General features: G+C 34.5%; 1 protein-coding gene across 2 annotated transcripts in view; it reads right to left on the bottom strand.

The window, feature by feature from the left end:
- Window positions 1-1,153: 1,153 nt before the first annotated feature.
- Window positions 1,154-14,980, bottom strand: part of LOC118196961 (uncharacterized) — a 38,636-nt gene continuing 24,809 nt past the window's right edge. For both annotated transcript variants that reach the window (XM_035368428.2, XM_035368429.2), the window contains exon 2: window positions 1,154-13,840. In XM_035368428.2, the coding sequence (XP_035224319.2) occupies window positions 10,524-13,840 (3,317 nt within the window). In that variant the 3' untranslated portion in view covers window positions 1,154-10,523. The remainder of the gene's footprint in view (window positions 13,841-14,980) is intronic.

The raw sequence follows: 14,980 nt of genomic DNA, 5'->3' as shown, positions 1-14,980 counted from the left end.
CAATTTAATTTTAATTATTGATTAAATAACAATTTATAAACATTAATTAAATAGTTATTAATTAATTTATTAGTAATTAACTATTTAATTTAAAAATTATTAATGAGTTTAATAGTCATTTTATTTATTTATTTACTCTTGCTCCTCTTTGCTGACGGTCTTCCATAGGGCTCCGGCACTTCTAATCTTAGAAATTAAGCCCTGGTAGTAGTGATGACACAAAACACTAAAAAGGAAGGACATGAACAGTGTGACAAAATATGTTTTATTATGTTTAGTACAGCAGAAATCAACTAATAAATCATGGTCTGAGTCATAATTTAGAACACCTTCTCTGATGATGATTGTCTGTTTTTGTTCTTATTTCTTGGTTTTTGTTGCTTTAAGCGTATTAAACATTATTCTTACCTTGTTCGTGTTCTTCCTTCTTTGTGTCATCACTACTGCACCAGAAAAGCATTTCTGATCATGCATTGCTATGTATTTTTTAATCATCTAGGTGTACTCTATCTCTTCTGAAAGTTTGTAATCAATTTGCTGAAACACCCTGTGTTTATTTATACCCATAGCCTTACCTGGCTTTTATTCCTGCAACCACTGGTCGTAGTCATATACTTCTAATTACAGAAATGTTTTAAATGACAAAAATGTTCATATTTTGACAATGTGAATTTTTTTTTAAATTAATTTTTTACAGATCTAATTTTTACAGCAATCTCGCTATTCTTATTCTTATATTTACATAACTAAAATTTTTTTGGAGAAAAAGTACAGTAAGCAAAAAAATAAAATAAAAAAATATATTAATTAAATAATTGCAATTTTAAACATTAATCTTAAATATACAAGCTAAAGAAAGATTTTTCACATAAAGAATATATATATATATATTTAAATACATAAAAGTATATGAGAAATAATTCGAACATTACTATTATTACAATGCATCAAGAAAATAATAAAATGTATTCAAGACTATTTCAAATATGCAATGTACTAACATTTTAGCTAATGCACTTATTTTTTACTTCAATGAACAAAGCTTTTACTGTACAATTAAAAATTGCATTTACATTGTAATAGATTGCAACAGGTTTTACTCTTTTTGCTACAAGATGTAAATCGAAAAATACATAAGATTAGAAGAAAGGGATACGAGTTTTGAACAATACTTTTTATTGTGAACTTCTCTCAAAACACATTTTTCACATAGAACTGTTTTTTCATTTATAAAATGATCTATGATATATTTCACTTAAAAGTTATTTATATATTTAAATAAATTGTCTTTTTGTTTTAAACTCCCTAAAACTACAATGATATCTATGCTTGCTGACATGAATAGCTTCTAAGAGACAATAAATATCTTGCAGTTATGTCCAAGACATGGAGGTCAAGAAGTGGGGTCAAAGTGAAAGCTATCTACTCTAATCCACCAGGCTTTGCATTTTATAGTCTTCGGTAGGGTGTCATTATTCAGTTCACTGAAAGTGAAGAGTACACAGTTCAAGTTGATCTGAACAGAACTTCTAAATAGGTTTTCACAGCTGGTGAAAAAGGAAAGAAATATTCTAAGGCCAGTTTCAGACACAAAAAGTTTACCTTTGGAGGAGAAAAATGGTAGAAAATATTTGAGTTTTACAGGACAGTGAACTGGTTTTAAGTTGTCGAATTTTACATATTTCTTTAATTATTTTATTGAATAAAATGGTATGGTTCTTGTATTTATTGAAATTTAGAATAAGTTCTCTAAGGTTCAAATTAGAGATGCCTTTTACTACTTTCAATACAGGATGTTTATAAATGAATTGGTTAGGTTTTAAAAATTAATAAATGGTTATATCACTTTATATGGACAAAGCTTACAGCATAAGCAGTGGCAAGTTCTGCCCAGGTTTTTGATGCATTAATCACAATCCTTCAATATATGTATCCTTGGTCACACAACATACATCTACACAGTAATTGAATTCCTACTATACTTGATGTAGTAAGTCCGCTGTAATGGTCTGCAGTTCATGCTTTATCCAATCACAAAATTATTAAGAGATACAAGCATTGGTGGCACAAAAACTCAGTCTTTAACAAACCCCCAAAGAAACAATTCACGTAGTATTAAATCTCGCAAAGGCAGTGGCCACGATAGAAGGTTATTGTCTGCTGTTGCAACATGTTCAGTCAAGCAGCATTGATGAAGAGATTGATTAAGAAGCTCTCATACATTCCTGTGAAAATAGGGCAGAGCACCATCCAGTTTCAAAATGTAATCATCATATTTGTTATTGTCTGCTGTTGCAACATGCTCAGTCAAGCAGCATTGATGAAGAGATTGATTAAGAAGCTCTCATACATTCCTGTGAAAATAGGGCAGAGCACCATCCAGTTTCAAAATGTAATCATCATATTTAGTGTTCAGCTGGGGTAACAATCAGGTTTCCAACGCATCTAGAAATGAGTCACCGGTCACAGTTTCTTGTTCAAAAAAGAAAAAGGGCGGTGCACTTTCTCATGGATACTGCACATAAAATGTTTATTTTTCTATGAACGGTGATGCTCTATCTGTGTATGTGGTTTCTGACTTCCCTAAATATGGACATTGTGTTTGCTCACCTTGCCACTTACATGGGAAGTGGCTTCATTGCAGAAGATGCATCTTTGTACAAAACCTCCATTTTTAACTACATCTCTTCACAAAAATCATGCCTTTTCACATTGATTGCCTGTGTAAGTGTCTTCACTAATATCACTTTCTGCGATTTAGAGCTGCTTATGTAACATCTTCTACACCATATTCTTTGGCATGTCCTATTCCCTTGCTTGATTTACTAAGCAGTCTTAATTTTACTTGCAAGGTCTTCACTGAAATACCTCACACACTCTTTCAACGTTTGCATCAGAGACACAAGGTCAACCAGAACTCTTGCCTTTACAAAGGCACACAGTTTTCATGAATTGCTGGACCATCAACTTATGCTATTCTTGTGTGATGAGTCTTTCCTAAACCATGCATGAAACTTGTGCTGTACTTTAACCACAGATCTGGATGCCTCAAAATGGAGCACATAGAAAGCCTATTCCTGCTATGACACCATCTTGGAAACTGACTCTGCAGCTGTGCAGTAAGCGTGACAAGCAAACAGCAGGTAGCATATGTGAAACTTGGACAGTAGCAAATGCTTACAGTGTAGGTTTTACAATGGAGAATGTAACATATTGATTTATTGTTAATTTTTAAAACTGCACCATTCATTTATAAACACTCTACACTTTAACAACTTTATAGTTATTTTCTGAGTTTTTGCCAGTTATTGTCACTTTTGCAGCAGAAAAAATTAAGAAATACATTATAAATGGGTACAAAAATAAAACTGCATAAAATACTTAAAAATGTAAAAGTGTACACTTTGCTACGGAATTTTTAATAGATAATTTACATCACTTCCTAAGTTGCAGTAAAATTAGATGTCATCTGCATAAAATGTATAGCCTATATCTATTAAATTTAAATTAAAATCAAGTTACTATTTTGTACAATACAATACACCTATATGCAAGGGAAATCAAAAATACAATAAATGCTGTTGCTGAGTGTTATCCAATGGAAATGCAAGTTCATCAATACAGGAAGAAATAACACCAAGCCTCAGTAAAAATGTGGATGCAGAACTTTTTCAACTACAATGGCCATGATGGGCAACATAATTCAAGGTGGCAAACTTTCTAGAATATAATCACTGGTTGGGAACATTTAGAACCTGCAAAGAATATACCAGGTGATAAAAAGTTTAGAGCCAACTCTGTATGAATGCTGATGAAAATGCCTTACAACTGGTTCAAATGAGTGATTGTTTGTAAAGTGTGTCAATGGAGATACAGCATTAAAATGATGTGGATTTTTATTTATTTATTTTTTACTTTGGAGAAAATATGCAAGTTTAATTTGTGGCTAAACATTATAATGGCTTATTGCCATATCCTGTACATAATAATTCTGAGAGGAAATTAATGTCAGTACTGTAATATTTTGTTATTTATTAAATAACTATATTTATTGTTGAAGTGGCAACGCCATATTTGTATTATGTAACCGTTGCTCACCAGCTAGTAGTAGTATGAAAGTTTTGCCACTAACGAATTTCTTCAAATTATCTATCTCCGTGAACTAGAAATAAAATTTATGTTCTAATAAGATTGCCTGTTTTGTCAATTACTGCAAAATACATTACAATACATTTTTTACTGAAATAATTATTTTAAATTTAAACAGTTAAAATATTTTTTATCATACAGTGTCACAGCAGGGCGTAGCTAGAGTTTCCAGTGCCCGGAGACAACTGAAGAATTTCCTCCCCTTTCTATGTGCCAAGAATGGAAAACATTTCATTAAAAAATTTTGTAGCATCATTTTGGCGTTCCTTGGATGCTGCGCCCGGGGACAAATGTCCCCCCTTGCCCCACCCTAGCTACGCCACTGTGTCACAGGGAGAGCAATGCATTCATATCATCAGAGAAAATCCCAGTAGCAGCTATTCAAAGCTAAAAAATCTATTCTTTTAAGTGGTCAGCATTTCATTAGCATGAAGATGCCTCAGAACTATGACTTGGTCTTTTTTCTTTTTTTGCATAATACTGTAGATAAAGATTGGCTATTTGCAGGGCTGAATTAACCATTGTTAAGGAATATTCTTTAATATCGCCAAGAGATGGGGTTAGAAGTCCATCTATTGGCTGACTTAACCCTTCCCCTTCTGAACACATGACTTGAAACTTTATTCTTCTTGAAAATAGAATTCAATTTAGATTCTTTGATGGAACTATTCAGTTCTTGCTTTTTGAGCCTTAATATTCGATTCAGGCATTTTAGCCTACATTGTATATATGTAAATATTAAGTTTAATTAAAATTTATGTAAAACCCTCCAGGCCATGCATCTCTCATTTTGGATTATGAGCGATTCGAATTTGATCTAGAACTTTCGTTTCAAACATTAACCCCTTGCCTGCAGAGTATTTTTCAGAAAAATGTGTCAAAAAAGAAAAAAAATATTTTTTCCTCTTCCATGGCCGATAAGTGCCTTTAGAGCTAATTCCACCCAACTTTCAAATAAATATGAAACAAGTATTACCATTTATTGAGATTCGCTGAAAAAAGTGAATTATATTGTATTACGCATTTGATAAATGGAAATTAACTCATTTCTGGCTTCACTGAGTAGAAATTTTCTTCTGCCAAAGACAGTTAGGTAATTGGCATGATTGGATTGACCGAACTAAATTTGAATGACATTAGTAAGGGGTTAAGGAATATAAGCACTTGCTTAGAGCATAAAGGAAAGGGGACACCAAAAAGTTTCGCACTGCCAGTTTTATCATAGAATGCATGGTGAAGCTAAATAGAGAGAAGAAATGAAGAATACACTGGTAGAAATATATAGGGGCACAGAAACCTTTTAAGCACTTAGGGCCTCTAAATGTCTTAACCGGTACTGGCTATTTGGGTGACGTTATGTTGCTTCACCAATGACACATCCAGGGCTAAGAATCATTTTCTTTGTTATACATTACCCATAATCATCTATTTATAATTTCAGTCTTAGTTGTCATATATCCATGCTTGTTAATAACAAAATGGATTGTGACGTACAAGTGTACACTTCGTTACGGAATCTTTAACAGATAATTTACATCACTACCTAAGTTACAGTAAAATTACATTTCTTCTGCATAAAATGTATAGCCTATATCTATTAAATTTAAATTAAAACCAAGCTACTATTTTTTACAATACATCTATATGCAAGGGAAATCAAAAATACAATAAATGCTGTTGGAGTGTTATCCAATGGAAATGCAAGTTCATCAATACAAGAAGAAATAACACCAAGCCTCAGTGAAAATGTGGATGCAGAACTTTTTCAACTACAATGGCCACGATGGGCAACATAATTAAGGTGGGCACATCCAGGGCTAAGAACTATTTTCTTAGTTATACATAATCTATAATCATCTATTTATAATTTTGGTCTTAATTGTCATAGATCCATGCTTGTTAATAACAAAATGGATTGTGAAAATACACAATTCTTTGCATTATTCTGTTCACATAACCATGAAAGAAAGCTCAATTTGGTTTAAAAAAATATTATCCCTTTCTGAATTGTGGTTTGCTTAAATCTTTGCGTTTTTCATTATTAGAATGTGGGGAAGTGCATCCAGTTCAACGTTTTCATTAATTTTTTTGTTGTTGTTAGAAGTAGGTGGAAAAACGCATCTAGCTAACTATAGCGAGTGTAACGTTGCGAACTTTCGTGCTGGAAAAACTCAGTTCAGTTGTCCCTTTTTATATTTATTTTAAAACTTACTTAGCTAATTAAAAAGTAACTTTACAGCATTATTACAGAAGAGGGAAAGACACCAGCTTTTTCCCAATTCGTGATGCATCTTACCTGCTCGGCGAAAAAAGGTGTCATTGTTCTCTGTGTCAATCCTCATTTTGAATTATTCCACACACAGCAGAATTTTTAAATTGGAATTTAACTACCGACAGATAAGTATTGTTTAATTTTTTTTACATTTTGTATTTCAAATTTTGCTACCACGTGTATATTTTATAATATATTAGCTATAATTTTAGTATTTTGCATGTTTCATTTCTTTCTATTAACGCTATATTCTTTATAATGATACAAATTACGAATAAGTACACTAAATACGTATCATAATGCTGATTTTATACAAATTTTTTTGAAAAATTAGGCTTAACCGCTGAAAATGCATGGGTCGGTGGTTCTTTATGAGGGGTTCAGCTCATAACTGCATGTTTTCTGCATTCTAGTTCTCAAAGGTTTAAAGGACAGCTATGAACCATACACTCTATAGCATGCAGACTACTGATTGCCATTTGCAAAGTCAGTAGTGTCAAGCTAGAGCTCACTGGAGGACAGAGTGGTGATCTTTTGAATTTTCAGCAGGTTCTGCCTTGGACTCAGTGATGGCCGTTACGTTGGTTAGAAGGAGGCCAGGTGAGCGCCTGCAACCAATCTGTCTGTGGCCTAGACACAATTGGACCTACCTGGAGTTGTGGTCTGGGGAGCAATATCATATGACAACAGGAGTATTCTTGTGGTTTCCCATGCACCTGACTACAAATTTGTACATCAGTCTGGCGATTCAACCAGACTGCTGCCATACAGCATTGAAGGGAGTGTTTTCCAACAGGATGACATTCACTTTCATACTAATGTTGTAACCCAACATGCTCTACAGAGTGCCAAAATGTTGCCTTGGCCGACTAGATCGTAAGATCTTTCTCCACTCGCACGTATGGGACATCACTGGATGACAATTCCAACAGCATCCACAACTAGCATTAATCAACCCTGTATTGACCGACCAACTGCAACAGGCATGGAACTCCATCCACAAAACTGACATTCTGGTGGTTACACAGGTTCTTAATGTACCAGCATTTCATATTTGAAATGGCTCTTCTTGCACTTGCATTAACCAGTGATCTTGAAAATGTAATTAATTAAATATGTTACAAAGAAATATATATTGCTGAAATTTCATTACTGTACACTAATTTTTTTGGTGTGTTAAGGTATTTTTTCCATCAGTGCATTATCAACCGCATTCAGAAAATCAAATGGTCACTAAAGGGCTACATGATGAACTATTATTAATAAAAACCTTCATCTGCTTAACAGAAAGCATGTTTTTTTCACTGTGACAATGCATCTCGCATATGGCATAAAAACACTGCAAAAAATTAAGACAATCTGAACAAGAAATTAGTCATAGTTCACATTCACTATAATACTTATCAAATGCACATCATTTACCATTTTTTCACATTATCTTCAAATCTGCTTTAAAGAAATTTTTTTGTTTAATTCTGCATGAATTAAAGAATAATATGAATCTGATTAACTGTTAGCCCCATTTATACCGATGGGCCCAAGTCTGAATCCTGGTGAAAGCATGGACCTTTGTAAACATACAGTGTCTGTGTGGCAAGAAAACATTCAAAATAGATAGCGAGCTAAAGTTTTCTTGAGAGGTTGGTGGTAGGCGAAGAAAGTTGAGAGATCATCGGACTTAACCCACCTCAGGATGTTATCGCTCAAACTTGATGCACAACAGTATAGTAACAGTGGAACTACACCTGTAAGACGAATGTTAGGCTTCTGATGGCCCGTCCCCTTCTACCTGTACCTGTATATTATTTATATAGGACTTTCTAGATATGTGTACACAGTATTTTATGATTGTTTTTATCTTCATCATGCTCGGATCATATTTTGTATGAAAATCACCCTCACACTGCTACTTTGAGACAATACAATATAACCACATGGAAGCCCAGATGCTACTATGTTTGCCCAAGTTGTCCGAACACAGCTTGATTCATTCTTTGAATTAAAACATGAGAACTTCTTTCACTAGCATATTAAAAATTAAGATCGCTACAGGTTGAAATAACAGAGACCAAAACAAGTTCATCAAAAACGTGCAAACACACTCTAAATGATGAAAACTTTCATGTTGATAGTAAATTTTTTTAATACATCACAAGATGAAAATAAAATAGCTTGAAACTGTCATTACAAGAGGTGCTCAAAGTGATGGTCACTAAGGGACAGATACTTATTACAGTAGCTCCTCCTACAATATTGACCACAGTGGCCATAAGGATTATTGCATATACCATTTTAATTCCTTCAGTAGTAGCCAAAGTGGTCAATTTTCTGCTATTCTGCATTCAGCATATCACTAACCACATGCAAAAATCATAGAATATAAATCTTCCACGTTGTTGCTTTCAGAATGCATAGTTGACTTGTACTGGGCAAACTTCTATAGCGCATATAAACTTTTTCAGCACCAGACCTGATTAAGCAAGACTCACTACTGTAAAACGTAGGCTGGATTTTCATGTGTGCAAACAACAGATGGTATTATGTATCTCAGAATGTAATTATCAGTGAACACATGCCTCCACTTTGACTGCACTTCAACAACATTCTCAAATTTGGAACATTACTTTGAAAATGCTCCTACCTCCCAAATGTAAATGTGCCAGCTGTTAGGATTTACTACCATGTGCCACATGTTCATTTCATAGTTATGTAAGCAACAACATCTAATGAGATGAATCCAACCATACACTGCTATAGTTTGACCGTCTCACCCGTGACCATAAGCGCAAACACGCATGCACCATTCGAACTGAATTATTCTCAAAATAGGGTGGAAGGATGGGGACTTTCTTTCCCTCCAGCATAGCTCTTTTCAGAGAAGAGAAGACCTTTCATGTCGCAGCAAGTAATACCGCCCCTTTTGGATGAGTCTATGTGTTTTGGCAGATTGCCAACCAGGGTTGCGCTTCAGACGGTCAAACTATACCACTATTTCATCTCACTTTGAAAGAAGTACATAGATATCAATTGTTAAATATTATACACTTTTTGGCAGACTGCATATCTAGATTTCTTTTACTGCAAAGAGGTGCATTACTAACTGATGACCCAACAGATACTATAAGGATGCTTACCACTACTGATAAATTTAAAGATAAATGAATCTTTTTGTTAACTGATATTCTAAAGATAAAATACGTATATCACATCTACAAGCCACCCCCAACAACATGTCAAAAGAAACATTTTGTGGAATTTTTATTTTCAGGATACCCACTTAGTTGACTTACATGAAAACTAGTTCTTCAGAGAAATAGTACTAGGGGCAGAGCTTCAAACAAAACATTTTCAATTAAATTTTTAAAAATCTCGTTTAATTAGGTGGGATATGGCATTCAACAAAACATGTTTCAGCCAGAAACCCTCAAATGGCAGGTGATGGAAAAGTCTTTTCCAAGCCTCATATCTGATATGCTCATCAAAAAAGTTATACATGCAATATTAAAGAAATATAATCTCATTTTACTCTTTATTTCCTATATTAGAAGATTTTTCTTTGGTAAATACTCAGCAGTTGTACATCATTTTTATACCTGACTTATTTAAATTATGCATGGAAAGGTATTGAGATACATATATTTTAAGCCCCCCCTCCTAAATGACAACTTAAACAAAAAACATCAGTGATGATGCAAAGCACAAATTTCTCAATAATGAATGGATTTTATTGCTATACCATAATCAATCCACAGAATTCAAAATTCTGCCATAATTTAATTAAGAAAATAATAAATATAAGCATGGAGCAAGAATATAAATAAAACCAATGTAATAGAACAGTTTTTTAAAACAATTATACAGTAACTGTAACAACTGTTTTAGAAACAAATTTGTACAAAAATCTTGTTTTACTTAAAGCATTTTATACAGTCTTATTTTACTGAAAGTTGGAACACTGCTTAAAATTAGAAGTGCTGCATTTATTTCAAGGTATGTAAAATGTGCTTTAAAGAGCAATGTACATAAAAACTAATTTATACAACAATACAAGTTCTTTACTAACTTTTTTGTACAACATACTTTTTTTGTATAAGTATGTGAATTAAAATTTAAACTCCTTATATTTCTTTGGTGGTTTTGCACTGTCCATTTGCTGTTTCTTTCTCTTATTTTTCTGACGAGCTGCATGTTCAGCAACCATGTCACTCAAATCTTCCTTCTCTAACTGCGACTGCTGTTCACGCATAGTCTGTTCATACCGTGCTGCCATAGCTGCAGTGTCCATTTCCAACTCGCTAGGATCTAGAGCTACTTCAATGCCCTGTGGAGGCACAGATGTAGTACCAGGCATTTTCAACTTACTAGCAGGTATGGCAGCAGACAGATCATAAATATGGGTTGATCCCATCATGGCAGCACCAACTCGCTCAGTTTTCTTCTCAGGAAGGATAGTATATAATGCTGGAGTTTCACCACCTTCCATTTCCGACTCAATTTTTCTTTTACGCAATTCTATCATATCTGGTGTTTCCATACCAGCTGGAATTGAACTAAATCCGCTAGGAGTAATCAGGCCTTCTGCAGGTGTCACTAGGCCACTCTCATCCTCTGCCTTTTCTTCCTCTTCCTCATCTTCTTCCTCCTCTTCATCTTCTTCCTCTTCAGATGATTCAGATTCAAGTTCTCCCCACAAAGTATGATCTATTTCTTCCTCTTGGATATTAGGTTGATTTTCTGCGATTTGGGTTCCGAATACGTCTCCATACAAAGGACGTCCTGTTTCATCCACTGGAGGCTTTCCCCAACCACCAGCATGATAACCAAATGAACAGCCTTCAGGAATGGGTGCATTCAGGCCTGGAATTTTTAAATTTGGATAAGAAGGAGGAGGACCATAACGCTGCATTGCAATAAGCCAAGGTGGTGGACACTTATTTGCATTTGGTCCTGTGGGCATACCTAAAGCTGTTCTTAAATCTTCACTAAGATCACCTGGCTTTTTTTCCTTCAATCGAGTTTCAAATTCTTTACCTTCATAATATAAATCCCCATGAATTGTCATTCTTGGTTTTGTCTGCCATTTAAAAAATGCATCATGAAGTTTTTGATAGTCTATGTCGATTTTGCCCAATTTTGGTCGCACTCTTTCCCTCATTTTAGCTTTCATTGTTTTTTGGTCCTCTTTCTCCTGCAAAGCCTGTCGCATTTCCATAATTCCAGTTCTTTTAATAAAATCTGGAAGCTCAAAAGCTGGTTTTTCTATGCCTCGTTTACCCTGTAAATATTTACGCTTGAAACACCAGTGACGAGGAACTGGTACAGTATTACGAGATGCTTTTAAATGAAGTAATAGGACAGGATCCTTTGCAGTCACATCATGCATCTCAACCAGTTCAGGGCGACTAACTTTCTGTTTCAATTCAGCTACACTCATTCGACTGAGTTTTTTTAGTTTTCTTTTAGATAATTTGGGTTTTTCTTCATCTTTTCTGTCATCATCATCTCTCTCATCGTCATCATCATCATCTAAATCTACTGGTTTCTTCCTAAGGGACATTGGATTTATATTTTCCTCTTTGTTGACATCTTTCGCAGCATCAGTGGATGCTTCTTCTTTATCTTTTTCACCTTCAGTTAATTTGAATTTTTCAAATATTTTCATAAATTGTGAATAAAGAGGATCACTAACATCCATGACTTCCTGTACATATTCAATATCTATATCTACACTAGTTTCTTTAGATTTTGAAGAGCTTTCACTTCGCCTATGAGTCTCCTTTTTTCCTTCTTTGTTAGTATGACGCTTCTTCTTCTTCTTTTTGTGCCGTCTACTTTTTGATTCCTTATTTTTCTTTGCTGATTCTTCTTCTTCTATATACTCATCTTCATCAACAGAAACTAATGGTACAACAGACTGTTTAGCAGATGATCCTTTTTCTTCAGAGACCGACAAAGGCTGAACAACTGAATCTGGATCAACACCTAAAAGCTGAGCTCGTTCCGTTTTTAGTGCTAAAACCTTTTCCAATGCTTGTGGAAGTTTTATCTCATTCGATGAATTTTCAGTGGTATCCATACTTTCAGATATGTCTTTATTTGCTTCAAGCTCTGCAGTAAGATTATGGTTTACACCTGTCACGCTACTAGGAAGAGATTTTGAGATTTCCTCATTAACTTGAGTTATTTGTGGAGGAGGAGGTAGAGCTGCCGTGACAGGAGTTTTCAATGTACTCACAGTAGGTGGAGGTGGGAACCTTGAAGCAGCAACAGAAACTTGGATACTGGGCAGAACAGATGGATGTGGTGGAGCAGAAACCATTGGAGGAGCAGAAACCATAGGTGGTGCAGGTGGCAAAGTTGGTGGGATATTAGTCATAAGAACAGTAGGTGGTGGAGGCATGATGTTCATTACATGCACTGGGGCTGGAACATATGGGGGAGCAGTCATTGGAAGAGGTGTAGCTGAACTTGCAGATACAGTTATCTGATTACCAAAATGCTCAGTTTGAACATTATCTTTTTCTTGCAAAACTCTCTGCTGTAACTGGAAAAGTTCTTGCTCCTTTTTTTGTCTTTGAAGTTCTTCTTCAGCTAATAATCGTTGTTGTTCTTCAGCTAACATACGTTGTTGCTCAGCAATATACCTCTGCTGCTCTTCAGCAAGTTGTCTTTGCTGCTGTTCTTCTAAAAGGCGTTTCTGTTCCTCAGCTTTTAGTCTCTTTTTATGCTCTTCTTGTGCTCGTCGCATTTGTTCCTCAACTAACCATCTTTCTTGTTCTTTTTTCATTTCCTCTTCCTCAGCCATTCTTCGTTCAAGTTCAGCAGCAACTCTTTTTTCTTCCCGAATTCTTTGCTCCTTCTCTTCTATTACTCTCCGTTCTTCTCGAATTCGTTTCTCCTCTTCAGCTTTTTTTCTCTCTTCTTCTTCTTCAGCAGCCCTTTTTTCCTCTTTGATTCGTTGTTCTTCATTTTGACGTCTCTCTTCCTCTTCCGCAGCCACTTTTTTCTGCGCTTCTTCTAATTTTTTTCTTTCTTCAGCCTGTACTCGTGCTTCTTCTGCTTTTAACTTAGATTCTATTTCAGCTTTCCGCATGGCCTCCTCTTCAGCTTTTTGCTTTGCTTCTTTCTCAGCTTTTTGTCTAGCTTCATTTTCCTTAGCTTCATCCTCAGCCTTTTTAATCTCCTCTTCTGCCTTTTGTCTAGCCTCTTCCTCTTCTTTTTGTCTACCTTGTTCTGCAGCTATTGCTTTAGAAGCTTCTTGTGCAGTTTTAATCTGCTGTTCCACATCTTTCATTAATTCTTCATCCATCTCACTTTGATTTATAATTTGTTCTTTCTGTGACTCAAGCTCATCTTCAGCATCTTCTGGTTGAACAAAATCATCTTCATCAACAGTCATTGCTTCTTCAGTTTTGCCATCTGAAAAAATGATCAATTTTACATAAATTAAAATAAAATAGAATGTTTATTACACATTATAAAATTCATTATTTAAAAAATATATACAAGCATATATGTCATCAAATGTATATATATTAAAATTTATACCTTTGAAATCTTATGTACTTTATTCAGAATACTGAAAAATACTTGCAGAGTCAATATACAGAGTACTACCTAAAGTGCTGGATTTTTCTAAATTCTTAAAAAAATAATCATGTCATGAAGTTGAATTTTTTCAGCAAGAGAAAAATTTTAATTCTAATTTTTGATGACATATGGCAGCATCATAGGAAGCACAAATATGGGAAAAACTAGAAAAAACTGCCCACCCACCAAACTCTATTTTTTTTCCTTTCTCAAGTTACATTTACAGATTTTTTAATGATGACTTATCATTAGTTTGAATGATAAAATAATGTTGGCGAAACTTTTTTACCCAAGAGGTAAATTAGCTGTTTCATTTTTACGATACTTTCATACACAGAAACAGGAGATAAGCCGAGACTGATAATACTAACACTCTTATCCAGTGTTATGAGGAAACTAAGATGATCAAAGCAGCAATGGTAACAAATTCTTGTGCAAACCATGTAGCAGCACAATTCTAGATTTTAGCAGTACAGTCTATGACAGATATCAGAAGTGTTCGGAAAACTGCAAGAATCATGAATGAGTCTATCAAATTATGTTGTTGATCTTACACTGCAAGATGCAGCTGTATCCCCACAAACTGCAACCGGGTAATATAAACAAAAGCAATTTGCTATGTGGGCCCTTGAAAGGGTGCTGATGTTTAACTCCAAATTGTATGCTAAAGTACATATCGTTAATACTCATACCTCTTGAATATGCTCCAAAAGGCAATTCTTGCACACACACACAAAGAAGGTATTGCTCTCATTACACTCTAATTTTATTAAAAAAAAAAAAAAAATCTGGCGAGTCAGCTGCTTTCAACCCACACACAGTTTGAGCTAGAAATAAGCATGTCCAGTAAAAAATTTCCTGAAACAGAAAATCCTTGCTCATAGGCATTTTAATGAGAAAGTCATAACAATCATTTAATAATTTTACTTAAATTTGGGTACTTTATGATATCAGTTACATGGTGCAATT

The sequence above is a fragment of the Stegodyphus dumicola genome, chromosome 2, assembly GCF_044657685.1.
Source record: "Stegodyphus dumicola isolate Sdum_Otavi_A_Nest chromosome 2, ASM4465768v1".
Lineage (NCBI taxonomy): Eukaryota > Metazoa > Arthropoda > Arachnida > Araneae > Eresidae > Stegodyphus > Stegodyphus dumicola.
This window is presented reverse-complemented; position numbering and strand designations above follow the sequence as displayed.